Source organism: Clupea harengus, unplaced genomic scaffold (assembly GCF_900700415.2).
Source record: "Clupea harengus unplaced genomic scaffold, Ch_v2.0.2, whole genome shotgun sequence".
Lineage (NCBI taxonomy): Eukaryota > Metazoa > Chordata > Actinopteri > Clupeiformes > Clupeidae > Clupea > Clupea harengus.
The window spans coordinates 1,461-21,549 of NW_024879564.1; the positions used below are offsets into that span (position 1 = coordinate 1,461).

General features: G+C 40.1%; 1 protein-coding gene across 1 annotated transcript in view; it reads left to right on the forward strand.

The window, feature by feature from the left end:
- The first annotated feature begins 224 nt into the window (after positions 1-224).
- Positions 225-20,089, forward strand: part of LOC122128906 (protein NLRC3-like) — a 59,853-nt gene continuing 39,988 nt past the window's right edge. The window contains exon 1 of the mRNA XM_042703963.1: positions 225-330. Coding sequence (XP_042559897.1) covers positions 225-330 — 106 coding nt within the window. The remainder of the gene's footprint in view (positions 331-20,089) is intronic.

The window sequence follows — 20,089 nt, forward strand, 5'->3', positions numbered from 1 at the left end:
GATTTTACATTTGATTTAAATACAATTTAATTTTACTACATTCCTTTTACTCTAATGTTGTTATTGCTTATTGTCTTCTATATGTCTTCTATAACATAATCATATATGCCACTTGTGCATCAATACTTTTAGTTAGGGGAAATATACAAAAACATCAAGGCATGTGAGACTTCCTAAAAAAGTGAAACAGGCCTGGGCCTCTTAAGGGTTAAGCTTTGAAAAATATGGCCACTGGAAACGAGATAGAAACACAGATTGTTCAGACCCTGAACAAGAAGAGGCTCCCAAACAAGTTCAAGAATTTAGGGGACAACAGGATAATTCTGAATGGTAAGTAAACTTAGTCAATTCTACATACATTTTTTTGGTGCCTCAAGGAAATATGGTCTGTTTTCGGTGTCGAGAGCATAGCAATGCAAGTAAATAGTGTGTGCGTACAAGTACGTAACAAATACAGTGTGTTTATGTAAGTTACTGTTGGTGAAAATTGTTTATATAAATGCAGTTAACGGGAACGCCATTATGCCTGCTACATGAGCAACAGCCAAACAAATACACCCGTCAGTGTTCCGTCAGAATACATGTCCATTACTTTTTCTAAGCTTTTAATTTAACCAGATGGCTTGCGGGATAGCTAGCTATCTACCATGTGGGACTTAGCTTGCTTTTGATGGCTGGACTTTTTGAATTTTTATGCATCCTGTTTAATAATTTTTCACATAAGTGGTCCATAGCAAAATACACGAGTAAAGCTCCAGCTGTAAAGTAAAATATTATCTGACAACAGTAATGGACCAAGCAGGTGTAGAACATAACGTATTTACCTCAGTTTATTAGCGTTCAAACCTTGTTTTCTCATTATATCGTTGTATTTGTCAACTTATGTCACACAACATTCAAATACACTTTACCTGCAATGTTGTCACTCTTTATACTGGTGTATTTGTGCCAAGTGTGAGAAAATTCCTACAGAGCCTGAGAATGTATGCTGCAGGAAGATACCACAGGTAGAAATCTTTGTGAATGACATTGTAATTATGCAGTCATCTTCTGTTTTATATTCCATGATACTTACACTTTCAATATTCAAGGTAACAAGACTACTGCAGCTTCCAAACCAACCAACATGCATGGTTTATCATCCGGGCCTTGTACCTGTGTGCTTGAATGTGTGCTCACTACAGAATGCATTCAACATCTATAGAGCAGACTGGGCCTTATGTCTAAGGGGAATATAGCAGTAAGTTTGTTTTTTTATAAATGAGTCATCAGTTATTTCTGCAATGCAAACATAAATGGGGAAGATAATACAATACATTAATCTTCCCTCTGTCTTAATTTGCTTACTGCTCATTTTACACGTGTCAACTGTTGACATGTTACATACCAAAACTGTTTCTATAGACTTTTTAAGTGTTAACTATGTATTTCCGGTTCTGATACTTTTAGTTTGATAGGGACCGGATGTTGTAACGGTGAAGTTTCTGTGTAAGTTGTACAGGTGAACATGGAGTTTGACCATTAAAAGCGTTAAAGGAAACTCAGTGTTTTCTGTCAGTTTAACATTAAGCAAAAAATACCAATTATAATAAAAACATTGATTGTGCCATCAGTAGCCATACTGTTAACAAAGGAAGACTCAATATATGTGTGTCACCATTCATTCTCTCAATACAATGTAAACTTTGCTCAGATGTTACAGGTATTTGGCGTACAGAAGCTTTGATGGCTGGTTTTGGGGCTTTCTGGGACGGAAAATCCGAGTGGTCTTGCCCTTCTGCTGGTGCTCCAGATATGCATCTTTGGCGTCTGACACTGTAGCCTAGGACACTGTCCAGATGTTCTTCCTAAAGAACAAAAGCAATGTTATGCATGTTTTTTTCCTGAATGTAGTAAAAGGAAAACATTACTTCATACTGTCAATAAAAGCTTAACAAATTAAAATGTCATCTCACTGACCATTATCCTTGCACTGCCATGCATACAACATGAACTAAAAGCAAATATATCTCTAGCATTTGAAGAAATGTTGTATTCCATTACACCTAATATCATTTTCACAACACAGAAGAGTATGTACAATAACATTGGCATACTACCAACCCAGCATTTTTCTCATAAATCATTATGAAATAATCATACAGTGAACAGTTTTTCTAACTTGTGCTGTACTATACACAAAACCCTCAAATGCCCCACAGTGACAAACTGTTTTGGTAACTGCAGGTGAGTCGAAGCTGCTTATCACGTCGTTTATGAATGACGCCCGTCATTGTAAAAATCCTTAGCGATTGCTATACACAAGCTGGCTCCGAGGTCTCACACACTAGCTGCATAAAAAAACACCACAAAAAAGTGTCTCTTAGCAAAATTACATCCAAACTAACTGCTGTTCACGTAAGCATGGATCAAACAGACAAAGGCCGTGTTCACGCCTCACTTGCGTTTGAGAAGGAGGAGGGTGTTCGTGAACAGCCAAGGCGCCGTTTATGGGTGCATTAAATCCTAAATTAATGGATTATCAAAGCTATGATACTCTCTTGAGCAATCTACAGTGCTAATAGCTAGCGAGCTGTTTACGGCCACAACCCAGAGAAAGTTAAAAATGCCCGTGATATGTTGTGCTGTTGGATGTGACAACAGACGCCAAAGAAACCAAGATGTACAATTGATACAATCGTGAATAATTGCTGTGTCTTCTCTCTGCTAAACTCTCCTGAGCAAGCTAGCGAGTTGTATAGCTCTTTACTATGGACTTTAGCTACAACTCGTTAGCCCATATTGGCACTCTTGCTTGCTCAGGAGATTAGTTTTGATAAGACACAGCACTTATTCACGATTGTATCAATTAACCACCACTAAAATAACACGGTTGATAAATCGCTGTTTGAATTAGTCCCCCTACAACATGCTAACGTCGCTAACCACCACACTGAATGGGCAAGTAACAGAATTATTTAAAAAAATACTTACATTTCTCTCGTCTGAAGTTCATTCAGAGACATTGCCTTCAAATATGAATTCAATCCATTTCGCTCGTGTCTTCTGAGGCTGGAACGTGATGTAGAGATCTGTGCAGCCCACCACAGCGCATCTTGAGTACTTAATTTGCTTCATGCTGCTAGCTAGCTATTCAAAGTCTAGCCTAGCTTTGCAATAACGGCATGAATAGCTCTGGCAAATGTTTTATATGTAACGAGTGTGGGGGGGGGCTCTGGGGGATGAGGTGGGGGGTGGGCCAAGGCCATGTAGGGAACCTCCCATTGTATAGTGACGAGGGACTACGCAGGAACCTCTTTCGCAGTCACTCAAGCATGACGTTTCTGACCTAGAGGAACCACAACAAAGCGCGCAAATGTTTTTTTTTCAAGCGTTTTTGGGTTGGTAGACATGCCAACCCCACTAAAAAAAGTGGAATTTTCATAATATGTCCCCTTCAAATATAAGTTAGATATATTTTCCAAATTTACTTGGATTCTGGTAATACTGCACAATTGGTAAGGTTGTATTCCAGTATTACTTGGGGGGAAAACAAGCTTTAGGAACAGCATGTTGATTTACTGTAGCTCTGTTAGAACTTATATTTACATTATTCTTTGACTGATTTTTTAAAAGCTGATACAGTTATTGCATTTAAACTGTAGTCCTTGTATTGTCATCAAAGTCAAGTCAAAGTAGCTTTATTGTCAATTACTTTGCATGTTAAGACATACAAAAGAATCGAAAAAAACTTTTTCCACTCTCCCACGGTGAAACATATAAGTGCACACGCACAACAACAGATAAGACAAGACATATAGATATACATATACATATAGTTATAAACATTCAGATACATGTACAGCAGCATAAGTTTACTTTAAAGTGAGGTTATGGGAGTGCAAAAAAAGGCAGCAAAAAGACATCCTGTGAGATGTATTTGTTACATTGGCAGTGCAAGTATAACAGTAAGTGGTAAAGTGATAAAAGTGCGAGGGACAGTTTTGTTGTAGAGTCCTGAGTTATTGTAGGGGGGCGGGGAGGATTTCAGCCTCATATCAGACTGACGGATATGGCTGGGGGGAGTGAGGGGAGAGAATTTAGCTTCCTGACAGCTTGGTGTATAAAGCTATTTCTGAGTCTGGTGGTGCGGCAACGGAGGCTCCTATACCTTCTTCCAGAAGGTAGGAGGCTGAACAGACTGTGTGCGGGGTGGCTGGTGTCACTCGCAATCGAGGTAGCTTTCCGGGTGAGGCGGGTGGTGTATATGTCTTGCAGGGAAGGGAGTGGGAGTGGGGCACCAATGATCTTACCAGCTGTGTTCACTATGCGTTGCAGTGCTTTCCTGCTGTGTTCAGTACAGCTACTGCCCCACACAGTGATGCAGCTGGACAGGATGCTTTCAATAGTGCCCCGGTAGAATGCGTTCAGGATGGGTATGGGAGCTTTCACTCGCTTGAGCTTGCGGAGGAAGTAGAGGCGCCGCTGGGCTTTCTTCGCCAGTGATGCAGAGTTGGTGGCCCAGGAGAGGTCCTCACTGATGTGCACCCCCAGTAATTTGGTGCTGCTCACACGCTCCACAGCAGCACCATCGATGGTCAGTGGTGGGTGTTCAGTGTGGCTTTTCCTGAAGTCAACCACAATCTCCTTTGTTTTGCTGACATTCAGCAGGAGGTTGTTGTCTCTGCACCACGTGGTCAAAAGGTTGACCTCCTTCCTGTAGTGGGTCTCATCGTTCTTGGTGATGAGACCCACCAGAGTTGTGTCGTCCGCAAACTTCACCATGTGATTGGTGCTGTGGGTTGTTGTGCAGTCGTGAGTCAGCAGGGTGAAGAGCAGGGGACTGAGTACACAGCCTTGAGGGGCCCCTGTGCTGAGTGTGATGCTGCTCGAGATGTTGTTGCCGACTCGTACTGCTTGGGGTCGCTCACTGAGAAAGTCCAACACCCAATTGCAAAGGGAGGTGTTGAGCCCCAGCTGGTCCAGTTTACATGCCTTTCATGTTGATTTAAAATGGTTGAGGTCAACCTAAAACTCATCTCTAATCATCAGTATGTATCTACTTCATGTTGTTGTAGCACACTGGATCAATTGATATATAATTGAATAATCTTTCCCTGAGCTGTGCATTACATGTAGTGATGGGCAAAGTGAGGCATTGTGGAACACTGAAACATTCAAAGTAATTATTGCGTTCACATTTTCATTGTCATTTTATGTATATATTATATTCAATATGACAGGGGTGGGGTGAGGTGGCTCAATAGCATTTAAAGGAACAGGCACTCAAAACAGATCGTTCTGAACAGGGCTTTTTTAAACAGGGTGAGAAGGGAAATATTTTGCTTGTGCCTTGTGGTATTTTGACATTTTATTAAGACCTAGGGAGCCATATCCAATATGTGGAAAAATGGGCTAAATTACATAATTCAACACTAACATCAAAGTAAGGGCAGTGCATGAGTATGCATGCATCATACAAACTTCAGCTTGAAACTGTTTATTGTGATTGAAACATGGAAGAGCTTGACAAAATAAACTAAATTACATAATTCAACACTAACATCAAAGTAAGGGCAGTGCATGAGTCTGTGAATGGATTACTATTGTGGGAGAGACAGGGTTTAGTAGACTGTTACATATTTTCACTAACATCTTTCAATAAAAACATGTATACAAATAAATATGCAAATCCATGCTAAATAAACACAACTGCATAGAAGAAAATAAAGAAGTGAAAAAATACCAAATCAGTTTTATCTTCCTTGATTCTATAAAATGTGTACAATGGAGAGCGATAAGTGGGGAAATGTGTACAATGGAGAGAGATAAGTGGGGAGGAAAGAGTTACAAATTCCCAACGAGATCTGTTGGGTTGCCTTGAAGCTACGAACAAGTCCAACCAGTTCTCTAAAAGGGAGCGTCTGAGCTTCAAGGAAATGGATTTCAGAAAAACAAGGGATTAAAACTCAAAACAAACTGTAAGTTTTTTTAATTAAATATATGTTAGATGTCTATTTTCCAAATTTACTTGGATTCTGGTAATACTGTACATGTAATTGGTAAGGTTGTATTCCAGTATTACTTGGGGAAAAAACAATCTTATGAGAAGCCACCTTTAAGAACAGCATGTTGCTTTAATCTAACTCAAACAGTATATGTCACAGAGTACCGTGCAAACAGGGATTGTGGTATTGAGTTTTGCATGGTACTCAGAAGGCCAGCAAAGTTAACATCTTTTTTGAGCCTGTAGCTCCCTGACTGCAACCTGTTGTGTCTGTGTGTGTGTGTTAGCTTGGTGGTGGTATTTGTGTAGGACAGGTGTGCATGGGCACAGATTTATGTATTTCAAGGAAATATTTGGTCATGGGGTTCCCATTGTTTGGAGAAAACCAAATGCATACATGTATGTTCTCTGAATGTTTAAGGACATTCTCCTGAGTCTGTTTAGGATGTTGTTAAGGTTTTCCCGTGAATGCTATGAATTTCTGGTGTTGAAGTGACAAATATTGTTCCTATTTTGACGTTTTATATGAATAATGTCTTTGTACGATTCATGGATTTTGTATTGAGTGTGTACTGTCTCAGGGGAGTCTAAGCCTGTATAGGACTCTGGCTGAGACTAACCCAGAGAGATCTGTTGGGAGGCTGAAGGAAGTAGAGCTGTGTGAACAGGATCTGTAAATATACCCTGTTAGAGCTAGTTGCGCGTGGCCCATCGAGGCAAGTTTGTTTGTTTGTTTAATTTAAATTGTATAACTGAATAGATAAATGCAGTACCGGCGCTGCTACTAAACTCTGGTCTGTATGTCTCTTTTGTGTGAAATGCGTTTGTGTGAACAGAACACACAACATGCACAATACAGCAGTATAAAAGACACGTGTACAAATAAAGCAGCTGGATGTGATGCAAAAAAAGAAACATGCCTTCTATTTGGGAGATAAAGATTAGTTTATATGAAATTCATTAGCAGTCTTTTCACAAGTGGAATTTGTGTTAATTTTTCTAGAAATGGTTTTAACCGTAAATGCAATATCCACCAAATCCATTTTAAAAAGTAAAGAAAAAGCACAATTTGAAATTGAGGTTAAGAATTACAGGAATGGTTAATCGTTTTTGAGGACATGATGCAAATATTCTTGTAGTTTCCCTGTTTTGATTTGATGTCAGGTTTCATATTTTAATTTAGTGTGAAAAAACGTGTTTATACAGGAGTTACAACAGACTCAGGTGGAAATATGACGGTCTTGCAGGCGGTTAACTCAGCTTGCAACATGCATCCGTTCATTAACACATCCTACTGAAAGAAGTACAGTCCTTTATGTAAAGTTGCAGACGTAGCTATTCTCTAACATCGCTGTGTCACTCTGAACAAAGAAGCAGCGCCTTCATGTTTAAACCAAAAGTAAACTGATCACCCTTTTAGAATCTACGTAGCGGGGGAACTTTATCTCCCTGGTAAGCATTTAGACATTTGTTTTGTGTATTAAACTACCTTAATTATGACATTGGTTAGCCTATGAACATAACCTATCGATACGGTAGCCAACTAATTCTTAGTTAGCGGTTTGGAAACAAATGACGACATGATGCGAAATGTTGCCACTAAGTGCACATGTTTGGTAGTCTGGTCATCGCAGGGCATTTATCTTCAGTCGCTATAGTTTTTGCTCTGCATTATTCCGTTTTTGCAGTAGTAGAAGTCTTTGTTAATCAGATTTAGGCTCAATGAGAGAAGTCCTAAAAGTCTCAAAGGCAAAGCAGATCTTTAGGCGATTGCAAATGAATAAGCATCCAAAATAATGCCATGTGCTTCTTGGCCGAGGTTTGAAGTTTTTTTGTCTGTAACCAACAATGGGCCTAAGTAATATTTGTTTTAGATTAAAAAATAAAACCGGAAGCTAAATACAAGTGAATGTAATCCAATGGCTGAGAATGACTTATCCGAGTGTGCGTGTAGCCAATAAGTTGTTTTTTCGCATCTGTTGCATCACGTCACGCATGAACGTTGAACTTACGGTGGGTGTCCACAGCACAAATTACATGCGATAAATCGCTAGGCGTAAAGTCGCATGGGGGGTGTGGTCAGAAAAATCACTGGCCGTAGCAAAGTTCAAGTAGCAAGTTCAGGTGCAGTGCTGCGCTAATGTAGCACATTAGCTTGTGAACTCCCAAAAAAATAATGATAGATGTTGTGGCAGTCAGTCATGGGCTGATTCATTAATTTATAATTTGTTAATTTATTCTATCTAATTCATGTATATCAGCCAGTTAAATCACAAAAACGTTATATGTAACTTATTTAGCAGCTAGCTAGCTAGCTAACATCTATGTGTTTCCAATGGGTTTTCGGTTAAAGTGTTAGCGACAAGCTAACATTAATAGTCGAGAGCTTCAGTTAAGACCTACAATATTCTGTTTGACCTCAAAGCATTCGTGTAGCATATAAACAACAAACCGAGTCAATTAGATATATAAAAAGTTGTGTAGATAACCTTTATTCACATAAAATATTTCCCAGTAACAGAGTCCAGAGACTCTGTCATCTTTTTTCGATATTTTTGATAACTCCCGCCCCTATGAGCTACATTGGCTTCCAAATCACACACACGCCGAACTGATTGGCTCTCAGCATGCAGCAAATCGCTCTAATTTGCATAAAGTTAAAGAATGCCCAACTTTCAGCAGGCAGCAAAGACGATTTTTTCCTCAGCAGGCAGCAAATCGCTTCCATTCTATCCCAATGAGAGCAGCACGATAACGCGTGCCGTGGACACCCACCGTTAGGTCCTCCCTCCCAATACTTTACAATGTCGGTATTTTAACTGACCGTTAGCATTTTGGATATAATGGAAAAAGAGTAACGTACACGTGCTGATCACTAAATAATTAGGATATATGCATTTATCTTTAATTAAGATCATGTTTCATGGCTTCTTCAAAAAATAGCTGAACATACTTATACGTATATAGGCCAAACTATAGTAACACATTTAATGGTGACTAGACAATCAAGCTATCCGGAACATGCCTGGTGAAATCAAGATGAGCATGCTAGCTTACATGTTGTACATTTTCACAGCATAAATGTCATAAATGCACACACTGTCAAGTTCCTATGTGTTCTTGTCTAACTCTCTGGCCCAACTTGAAATGGCCTGGTACATGAACCCCAAAGGACGCACGTCCAACTCCGATTGATCTTTATTTTCACTTTATTAACACATTTAGTGGTGACTTAGACAATCAAGCTATCCTATTCACAAATCAAAATTCTTACCAAATAATGAAGAACTGTTTACAATTTTTACTTGGGCTTTACCCACATAATCAGCTGTGCTGCCAACCGATTTGTTCATCATTGCAGTGTCAATGCAATTGTACAATATATTTGTGGATTATATAGTGATATAATGTCATTGCAGTTTTTGAACTAATTCTGTATTAATTTCTTCCTGATGTTCTGGCCTAGTGAGATTGAAATGAATCAAGACGTAGAGAAGGCTGCAGATCACAGTAAGACACTCAGACCAGAGTCTGCTCTTCACAGCAGTGGGACCATGAAAAATGACCAGGCCATGAAAAATGACCAGGCCATGGATGATCCTATAAACATGAGCAGCACATCAACACAGACCAATGCAGGGTGAGGAGAAAAAGCATGAATTCACTCACTCAAACACAAACTTGCTCAAGGACACACTCACCCATATACCCCCCCCCCCCTCCCTCACAAACACACAGACACAAAGTGCAGCCAATCCTATCGCTGTCACATGCAAGTACTCATACCCAACAACCTCATCTACCTGGTGTAACAACTGCCCAACCATAGATTACATAGTTTAAGTTCAGGTAAATTCACAACGTAGTACCGAGCACCTCAGCCACAACCACTGTCTCACTTTTTCAGCTGCCTCAGGGAACTCCTTTGAGTGGCCTTCCTTTAAAACCAAAAGGTGAACAAGCGTGTTGTGGTTGATTTAGCTACAAAGCCGCTAACGCCCATCTCCATTGGTTTTGTGTGTGCTTGTAGACGACAGAGAGACAGACCTCCATCTCCAGTGCCCAGCTGTGTGTCTATGAAGAGTGACCAGTCCAAAGAAGAGTCACCCAATTTCAGCAGTGAACCAGTTCCATCAGGTCTAAAGTGAGTGATCAGCCTTTACTTTTTATATAAGTTATTCAGACATGTCAGTGTTGTCAAATCCAGTTCTACACACACACACACACACTCCTTTGAGTGGCCATCCTTGAAAACCAAAAACGATCAGATGTGTTGTGGTCAATTTAGCTACAATGCCGGTAACACCTATATCCATTGGTTTTGTGTGTGCTTGTAGACGACAGAGAGACAGATCTCCATCTCCAGTGCCCAGCTGTGTGTCTATGAAGAGTGACCAGTCCAAGGAAGAGTCACCCAATTTCAGCATTGAACCAGTTCCATCAGGTCAAAAGTGAGTGATCAGCCTTTACTTTTTATATAAGTTATTCAGACACGTCAGTGTCAGGGGCATATGCTTGAAGCCGGCAGGGTAGAGATAGGAAAAGAAAGATGGTGGGGTGGTGGGAGGGGTTGTGGCAGAATGGGAGGGAGGGGTAACAATCAGGAACATGCCTGGTGAAATCAAGATGAGCATGCTAGCTTACATGTGGTAAATCTTCACAGCATAAATGTGGTAAATGAACACAAGACACACATAGTACATAGAATGTATATATATGATGCATACAAAATTGATAAAGGATAAGGTGTAGAGAGAGCATTCATGAACAGCTTAGTCGGTATGCAGTGTGCTCGTAAGGTTAAGTAGGGGAATGGAACGGACAACTATGTTGATAGTGGCAATTATTACATAGCGGGAAAATGCTAGCACAAAGTATGGGGTAAAATAAGTGTATGTCAGTGTGGTGGGGGTGGGTCAGTGAAGGCCGAGGGTTTTTAAAAGTAGATCAAGTGGAGAGAATACAGTAGCATCCCAAAGCAAAGACAGTCTAGACTAGTAGGGGAAGAAAGAGACAAAGTGAGTGGGTGGAGTTCGATTGCTAATACGTGTATATGAACTTAATGGATATTGTGATGAGGAGAAATGTTTCCACAGCCATCAGCATTTGCGACAAAGGTAGAGAGAGGAGATAAATGAGGTAAACACTTAACAGTAGGTAATATGGTCACTTTGAAGGAAGGCCTCTAGGATAGCAATACTGACACAGTACAAGAAGCACTGTCTAGTTTTATTGATATTGGGAATTATATATATGTTTAGTTGTGAGGAGTTATGTTTAGACATGTTGGCTTGCTTGGTGCATGGGGATTTTGTTTTACAAGCAGAGTAAGGGTGGGAGGATACATCAACAGCGCGCAAGTGGCTGGAGACAGCCGCAACATGCCCCATATGCTGTACCCAGGATCCGTAAAGGCCCTCCTTCATGGTACAACACGCGCTGTCTGTAGCCCACTCCTGCTAAACACAACGACATGGCCAGCGATATTTTGTGTTGTGCAGATGATGTCTGATGTCTTTGAGATCTGTAGGTTAATGTGGGAGTCAAGTGGGAGGTCTTGGTTGGTAACTACACCAAGATCTTTGGTCCAGTGTTGGATGTTAATGAGATGCCATCAAGTGTGGGTAGATGGATAGATAGTGTCATTCTCAATTGTTGAGGGGCTACAAGCCTGGGTTTTATCTGAGTTAAGGAGCAGGAATCTGTTAGTCATCCAAGATTTTACATCTTGCAGGCAGGCTTCTATCTTGGGTAACTGTACAATTTCATCAGGTTCAACTAGGATAGGTCATAGCCTTTGATGCCAACATGGTGTTCAAATCTCTGTAGCAAAATATAATTGAAAATGAAATGTGAGAAAATATTACATCTCCCCGGTCAAATTGTCCGATTGGAAATGCTTAAAAATCCCGTCCCCCAAACACAATCGCAATTTGAGAATAATTATAATATCTAGGTCTATAAAGCAAACATGCACTGCCCTTATTATGTTTTAAAGGAACAGGCTATTCTGCTGTTTGAAAGTTATTAAACAACACGCATATGCTGCATTTTAAATAAAGCGCAAATCGTTGGTTATAAACCAGGAGCGAACTGAGTTAGAAGGATCAAACATGGCCAGGCAGACTAGCCTTAAAAGCTTTTTTCAGAGGCCAAACGCAACTGATGAGGGTAAACCGTCTGATGAGGATGAACCTGTAATACCTGAAGCCATAGATGTTCGGACAGCTCCACCAAAGAAAAGGCCGAAGTGTCGGAAGTTTAGGTCGGAATGGAGTGACAAGTTCCCTAATGTGCGAGGTAATTGATGGTAACGATAAAATGTTCTGTTCGCACTGCGAAAAGGCAGGACGACGCAACGGATTAACAAGAGGGTCGAATAATTTTAGAATCTCTGCTCTCATTGAACATAGTCAGAGCAAGGACCATGTTGCGGCGCTCAATTTAACGCCACAGCAGGTTGCGATTAAAGGCCACTTATTGACGCGCATCAGACATTCATGTTTTTTTTTTCATTGTAAACTTAGGCAAATAAACATGTTTCATTCTATACGACCTTTATTATATCATTGTTTAAGCTACATAGCCTGCCGTCAGTTTTCTTCAGTAGGCTAATTTAGAAGCAGTAATAGTGCTAATCATCATTAAATCATTAAAATGAAAACTCTGCCGGCAACATTTTTTTCTAGCAGAACCTCTGCCCCGCGCACATATCCAGCATATAACACTTGAAACTGTCAGGGTAGGTCACTAACCTACCTGTAGCTATTTTTAGCAGTGTAATTATTTCGCTGAATATGGGTATACATGAGTATTTCTCGCAATGCGACTTGGCTATTCGGACTACATGAATTTATGATTTCATGTCTATTTATAGCTCCGTTTGAAAATGTGATGGGCTTTTTCACTTTGAAAACGCAAATAGAATATTCTTCCCGCGTACCCCCTGAACTACTTTGCGTACCCCTGGGGGTACGCGTACCCCAGTTTGGGAACCGATGATCTAGAAGAACCAGTATTGAAATGCATCCATGATAACATGTGATAAGTAGGTAATTCTGAACTTTGACTAAGGCAGTTCTATGATGGACTCTAAAGCCAGATTGGACATATTCTTCAATATTGTTTTGATGTAAAAAGTTTAAGTAGTTTTGTAGGGATAGGGTCTAGTAAGCGCATTGATGATTACATGAGGGGATCAGGGAATTGAGTTCAGGGAGGTAAATGGGTGCAAAAGATTCTAAGAGTGCATCAGGTTGTGGGGGTGTTTCAGAGGTGCATAGTGCATCCTGGAAGGGCTATAGGCTAATAAGGAAAGAATATTTGATTGTATAGTATTTATTTGTTAGTCTAGACATTTTGTTACAGAGAACCCTTTGGGTTGTTTTTATTATTTTCAATCAATGAATAATAGTAAGTAGTAAGTTGTTTTTGCATCAGAAAGTACTCTTGTATAGCTTGCAAGACTATCCTTCCATGCCAGTTGAAATACTCCAAGTTTGGTGTGCAAGCACGGCAATCCAGACTATTCTCATTTGTAGTTCCACGTTGGTGGAACGAACTGCCTAGTACTACCAGAGCAGGGGCGTCCCTCTCTGCCTTCAAGAAGCTTTTGAAGACCCAACTCTTCAGAGAGCACCTCCCTTCCTAACTGGCACCTGACTAGCGCTTAACTTGCACTTCAGCAGTTACATTCCTGCACTTCTTTTTCCTTTTTTCTAGGTCGTTGTTTTCTAATTCTCATGTAAAGTAGTATTTATTGTTACACCATGCTTTATATTGCTCTTAGCTTGACTGTTCTCTCCCTTGTACGTCGCTTTGGACAAAAGCGTCTGCTAAATGACTAAATGTAAATGTAAATGGTGCAGTACCATTTTTTTTTTTTTTTTTTCGAGTAGTATGTTTAAGTGCACGAGTCCGGTTAGTGTACCATGGGGCAAGTCCTTTTCTTACTCTCTTTTTTAGTGGTGCAACGGTGTCAAGGGTTGAGCAAATCAGACTTGTGACATCATCTGTTAGTAGGTCGATATGTGGTGGGGATTTGCTTTTGCCACTTTCAGTGCCAGGACTAAGAGCTGAGGCAAGTGCAGCTGGTAGTTTTGACAGTACATCCTGTACTGTGGGGCATGTGACAGTTAACAAGACTTGGAGGGGTAGACTAGGTCTGAGAAAAGTATTTCAATAGGGTTGTTAAGGAAGTAGTAAGTCAACACTATGGCTATATCAACGCAATTGAGTTTAGTGCTTGTTTATTTATTCACTTACATTTGCAGTGTTCGTGTAGTTATTTTATTTATTTTAGGACATCAAGATGCCTTGTAGAATCATGACTATAAATGTAAAACGTAATTGTTAATGATGCAAATATTCTCGTATTTATTATTATAAACTATACTGTTGTGCCTGCCTCCACCTGTCAGTGGATCACAAACTTCCTGATAGACAGGAAGCAGCAGGTGAGGCTGGGTGAAACAACATCCAGCACCCGGTCAGTCAGCACTGGTGCACCTCAGGGATGCGTGCTCTCCCCACTGCTCTTCTCCCTCTACACAAACGACTGCACCTCAGGAGACCCATCTGTTAAACTCCTAAAATTTGCAGACGACACATCAGTCATCGGCCTCATCCGTGATGATGATGAGTCTGCATATAGGCGGGAAGTTGAACAGCTGGTCCTGTGGTGCGGTCACAACAACCTAGAGCTGAACACGCTTAAAACCGTGGAGATGACAGTGGACTTCAGGAGGAGCCCCCCAGCACTGCCCCCCCTCATCATACACAACAGTACTGTGTTGGCTGTGGAATCCTTCAGGTTTCTGGGATCCACAATCTCCCGGAATCTGAAGTGGGAACCCAACATCAACACCATCATCAAGAAGGCCCAGCAGAGGATGTACTTCCTGCGCCAGCTTAGGAAGTACAACCTGCACTCAGGATCTGCTGATCATGTTCTACACCGCAGTCATAGAGTCTGTTCTGTGCACTTCAATCACTGTCTGGTTTGAATCGGCCACCAAACTGGACAAGAACAGACTCCAACGGACAGTCAGGTCTGCAGAAAAGATCATCAGTGCCAACCTGCCCACCATCCAAGACCTGTACACTTCCAGAGTCAGGAAACGGGCAGGAAAAATCACTGCAGACCCCTCACACCCCGGACACAAATTATTCAAACTCCTCCCCTCTGGTAGATGCTACAGATCACTGTTCGCCAAAACCTCCAGGCACAAAAACAGTTTCTTCCCCCTCGCCGTCTCACTACTGAACAACTAACCCACTGTAGCATTTATATTTATATATTTATCCCTGCACTTCTCGCACTCTCCACTTCTTCTTTGCACTACTGTTGTGCAACATTTCACAGCTACTGTATATAGCCATTCCGCCTTGTACATACTTTCTTAAACTCCTTAGTCCATTGCACTGTTGCACTGTTGCACTGTTTGTATTGTATTGTATTGTATTGTATTGTGTTGTATATTTTGTGTAAGCACACTGAGAGTCACTTTACCAAGTCAAATTCCTTGTTTGTGCAAACTTACTTGGCCAATAAAACCTGATTCTGATGATTCTGATTCTGATTATTATAATTATTTAAATCCGAGGATGTCTGTAGAGTTGATGTGAACGTAATCACCAACGATTTCTCACAAATTCAGCCCTTAACCCTTCTAACACGAAGCAGCCCTGTGGGGCATCTGGTGGTTTTTTGAGGAATTGCATTTAAGAAAACTCTGGGCGATTTAGAACTGGTATTTCGCGTTCTGAAATTCTTCTGAAGTTCAGGACAAATCCCAGATGAGAGAACTTTCATGAATGCCAAATTTGTTCCTAAAACACCAGAAGTGGAGTTCAGAACAAATTCCTTCTTAAATTCTTCTCAACTGCGTTCGAGAATGAGGCCCAATGATTCTATTGGTGCAGGTTAGTAGAGGGTAGTAGTTCTGTCTGTTCATTTTGGATTGTCAGCAGTCAGCCTTGGCTAGGTACACTGTAAAAAATGTGCATAAAATTCACACTGAAATGCCGTAAAATCATGACATAAAAAAACGTTAAATAGAAATACAATAGAGTATTGCTTATTTCACAACACTTTTTGGTAAAATACTAAACAAAATATAACTGTTAATTTTAAAGTAAGATTATGCATATTTCTCTGTAGAAATGACATATGGCTGTAATTTACACAAAAAAAACTGTAATACAAGAAGCAATTCAATGCAGTTTAAATTACAACATGGTGGTGTTAAAATACTAAACGAAATACAACTGTTAATTTTAAAGTAGGTTTATGCTTATTTCTTTGTAGAAATGACATAGACTGGGAAAAAAAGGTTGTTGTTTTTACGGGGAAAAACTGGCAGCTGAGTTGCCAGAACAATCCTGTAAAAAATACATCCACCTGTAAACCTCTTTACAGAGCAGCATGTCAATTTAACATTTTAAACCTGTATATTCAACATTGAACTTTAGCTATATTTACATCACTGCTATACTACATTGTAAAACCCATCCTGTTGTTTTTACTAGAAAAAACTGGCAGCTGTGGTTGCCAGATTAATTCTGTAAAAAGTACGGCCAAACCATAAACATCTTCACAGAACAATATGTACCTTTTACACTTTATAATGTATAATATTACATTGTAAACCAGTAAATTTAACATTGGATTTATGCTGATTTTGCATGACCATTATGCTATGAAAACAAATATTTCAGTAAAATGTACATCCAGTTGTTGTCTGTTGTACATCAAATCCCATTCAATTTCACTGAGAAATACCAAGCAAACAACAATATTTAACTGCTTAATTCTCATTATAACACTGTTATTCAACTGATTTGTCATGTAGATTCCCCTTAAAAGTTCTTTATAGTATAATGTATTTATAACAGTTTGGGCCAGGGCCTCAACTATAGGGGATGCAGCAGGCGCGGTCGCACCTGGGCCCGGGGTTCTTGGGGGCCCGTAGCCGAGGCCAATAGACATATTTATGTCTAAATTGATGTCATCCCCTTAAACTGCATCTGACAGAAGTCCATGACTCCAATTTCCACAGCTCAAATACGGATGTGTTCAGAAAAGAACTGGTAATACATTTCGGAGAGTGTGTAATGATATCTAGGCACTTGAAAAGGTAAACTTGTCTCCATCATGGTAGGTATTATTATAAGTTTCTATTTTCTTTGGAATTTTTGTCATATTCAGATTTGCAATGATTGCTGGGTAATATGTATGTTGTTGTCCAATGAAAAAGTCTCTATTTGATCATGTGACGATACGATATAGCTAGTTTAGGCGCAAAATATGAACGTCAAGACCGACAAGTTGACTGTGCACAGTCAGAGGCACAGCACACCTGCAAGCCAAAACAATGCCTTTCAAACAGAAAGGTGGTGATGCGTGATTTGCTTTTTCAATGGACAGGATAGCCAGACCATTCAGCCTCTCCTTCTCCTCAGGTAGGTCTTAATAAGTTTAAATTTGGAAAAGGGTCGCTCGGCTGTTGCCACTCTCAGAAACAATAGCAGGGCAGTGCACACGGAGTAATAATCCATAATCAGCATCTTCGGCAAATTGAGAGACTGCGGACTGCTGAGCAATCTCTGCTCTAAGGCAGGCCCTGAATGATAGGAGTTGTGCACCAAACATTATTGCTATGTCCCTGTTGTAGTGGTCATTAGCTTGCAGGCAATGATGAGCTATATGACCAGGCAAAACATCTGTCTGACCACTGCAACAGGGACATAGGAATAATGTTTGGTGCACAACTCCTATCCTACCCACCATGATGGAGATAAGTTTGTCTTTTCAACTGCATATATAGCATATAGCAAATAGACACTTGACATTGGACAACAACATACATATAACCCAGCAATCATTGCAAATCTGAATATGACAAAAATACCAAAGAAAATAAGAACTTATTCATTTCATTGAATTGTTTTTTGATAGTTTCTATAGTGTATGTAAGATAAGCATATCATTTTGTTATAGATTGTTACAATTTTTCCCACAAATAATACCTACCATGATGGAGATAAGTTTACCCTTTCAAGGGATTCGATAGCATTAGACACACTCCAAAATGAAATACCAGTTCTTCACTGAACACAACCGTGTTTGGGTGGCGGAAATTGGAGTCAGAAACTTCTGTCAGACGCAGTTTAAGGGGGGACATAAATATGTCTATTGGCCCCGGCTACGGGCCCCAAAGAACCACAGGCCCAAGTGCGACCGCACCGCAACTGCTGTGACCCTGGTCCAAACTGTTATTAATACATTAAAATACATTATATTTTAAATAACTTTTAAGGGGAATCTAAATGAAAAATCAGTGGAATAACAGTGTTATAATGAGACTTAATCAGTTAAATAATGTTGTTTGCTTGGTATTTCTCAGTGAAATCGAATGGAATTTGATGTACAATAGACAACAACTGGATGTATATTTTACTGAAATAATTGGTTTTATAGCATAATGGTCACGCAAAATCAGCATAAATCCATTGTTAAATTTACTGGTTCTGGATGTATTTTTTACAGGTTTGTTCTGGCAACCACAGCTGCCAGTTTTTTTCCAGTAAAAACAACAGGATTTTTTTACAGTGTAGCATAGCGGTGATGTAAATATAGCTAAAGTTCAATATTGAATATACAGGTTTAAAATGTTACATTAACATGCTGCTCTGTAAAGAGGTTACAGGTGGATGTATTTTTAACAGGATTGTTCTGGCAACCACAGCTGCCAGTGTTTTCCAGTAAAAACAACAGGATTTTATTTACAGTGTAGCATAGCAGTGATGTAAATACAGCTAAAGGTCAATGTTGAATATACAGGTTTAAAATGTTACATTTACTGAACAAACTTGTCCAATATAACATAACAGTGATGTAAATATTGCTCAAATACAATGTTGAATACACAGGTTTAAAATGTTAAATTTACATGCTACTCTTTAAAGAGGTTCACAGGTGGATGTATTTTTTACAGGATTGTTCTGGCAACTCAGCTGCCAGTTTTTTCCCGTAAAAACGATGGCAGTTTTTTTACAGTGTATACATTTCACCGTTTCCTAATGTTGTAGCGAAAAACAACTGTTTCCAAATCTTAGAGATAATATTCAGAGTCAGAAATCCGGGTGCGATAAACTGAAGTTTTATTCAATCCTGCAGACATTTCATCCAAAACAAGAGCGGTGGTCCATGGAGCAGCTCTGACTAAAACACCCAATACATTGACTTTTTATACTCATAATTCTTCACTTTCTGCAAGTCACGATTCTCAACCTCCATCTACACTGACCCAATCAGAATATTCCCTTATATCTCCTCATATTTCATCCACGTTTTTGGCCACTCAGAATATTCTCGCTCACCTGTTGCGAGGGAACTTTTGCTTTGGGAGAGATAGACCCTCCTGCCAATTTGCTTGGTATCACTTTTTTGGAGGCCTGGTCTGACCTTGACTGCCATCATCTTGTGTGTGTGTGTGTGTGTGTGTGTGTGTATGTCTTTATGTGTGTATGTGTGTATGTGTGTGGGTGGGTGGGTGTGAGTGAGTGACCCCCCTCCTGACTGCTTGTTACTTTCCACTGGCCTGCACCTGCACCCTGGCCTTCATGATGCTTGACCTTACATGATACCCATCCCTGCACACAGGCCCAATGACAATTGTAGCTGCAATTCTGCTCTATGACCACCACAGCACTGTTTTACAATCATAATTTTCAACACTAACTTTAATGTTTCTCCAAGTAGAATCGCCATTCAACAGAACTTTACCATCAGCACCATTGCTAATGGGGGATAATCGATTAGAAATGGAGACTGGTTGTGAGTGTGTCATCGACATCTATTTATTTTAACTACGTCCTCGCTTTACCGTGACCCATTTGTCTTGAAATTTAGGCTGCTGTGTTATCGCAGGTTTGCTCATAGGATGAGTAGGGTTAGCTAACTACATCTACTGACTGGGTTTCGCCAGTTAATGCATCCACTCTGTAGAGCCAACAAGCTAATATGGCTCCCCATTTGCCAGTACTGTTTGTACGTGCCTGTTGTCCACTTTTCTGCCCCTCTTAATGTTACTCTTATCT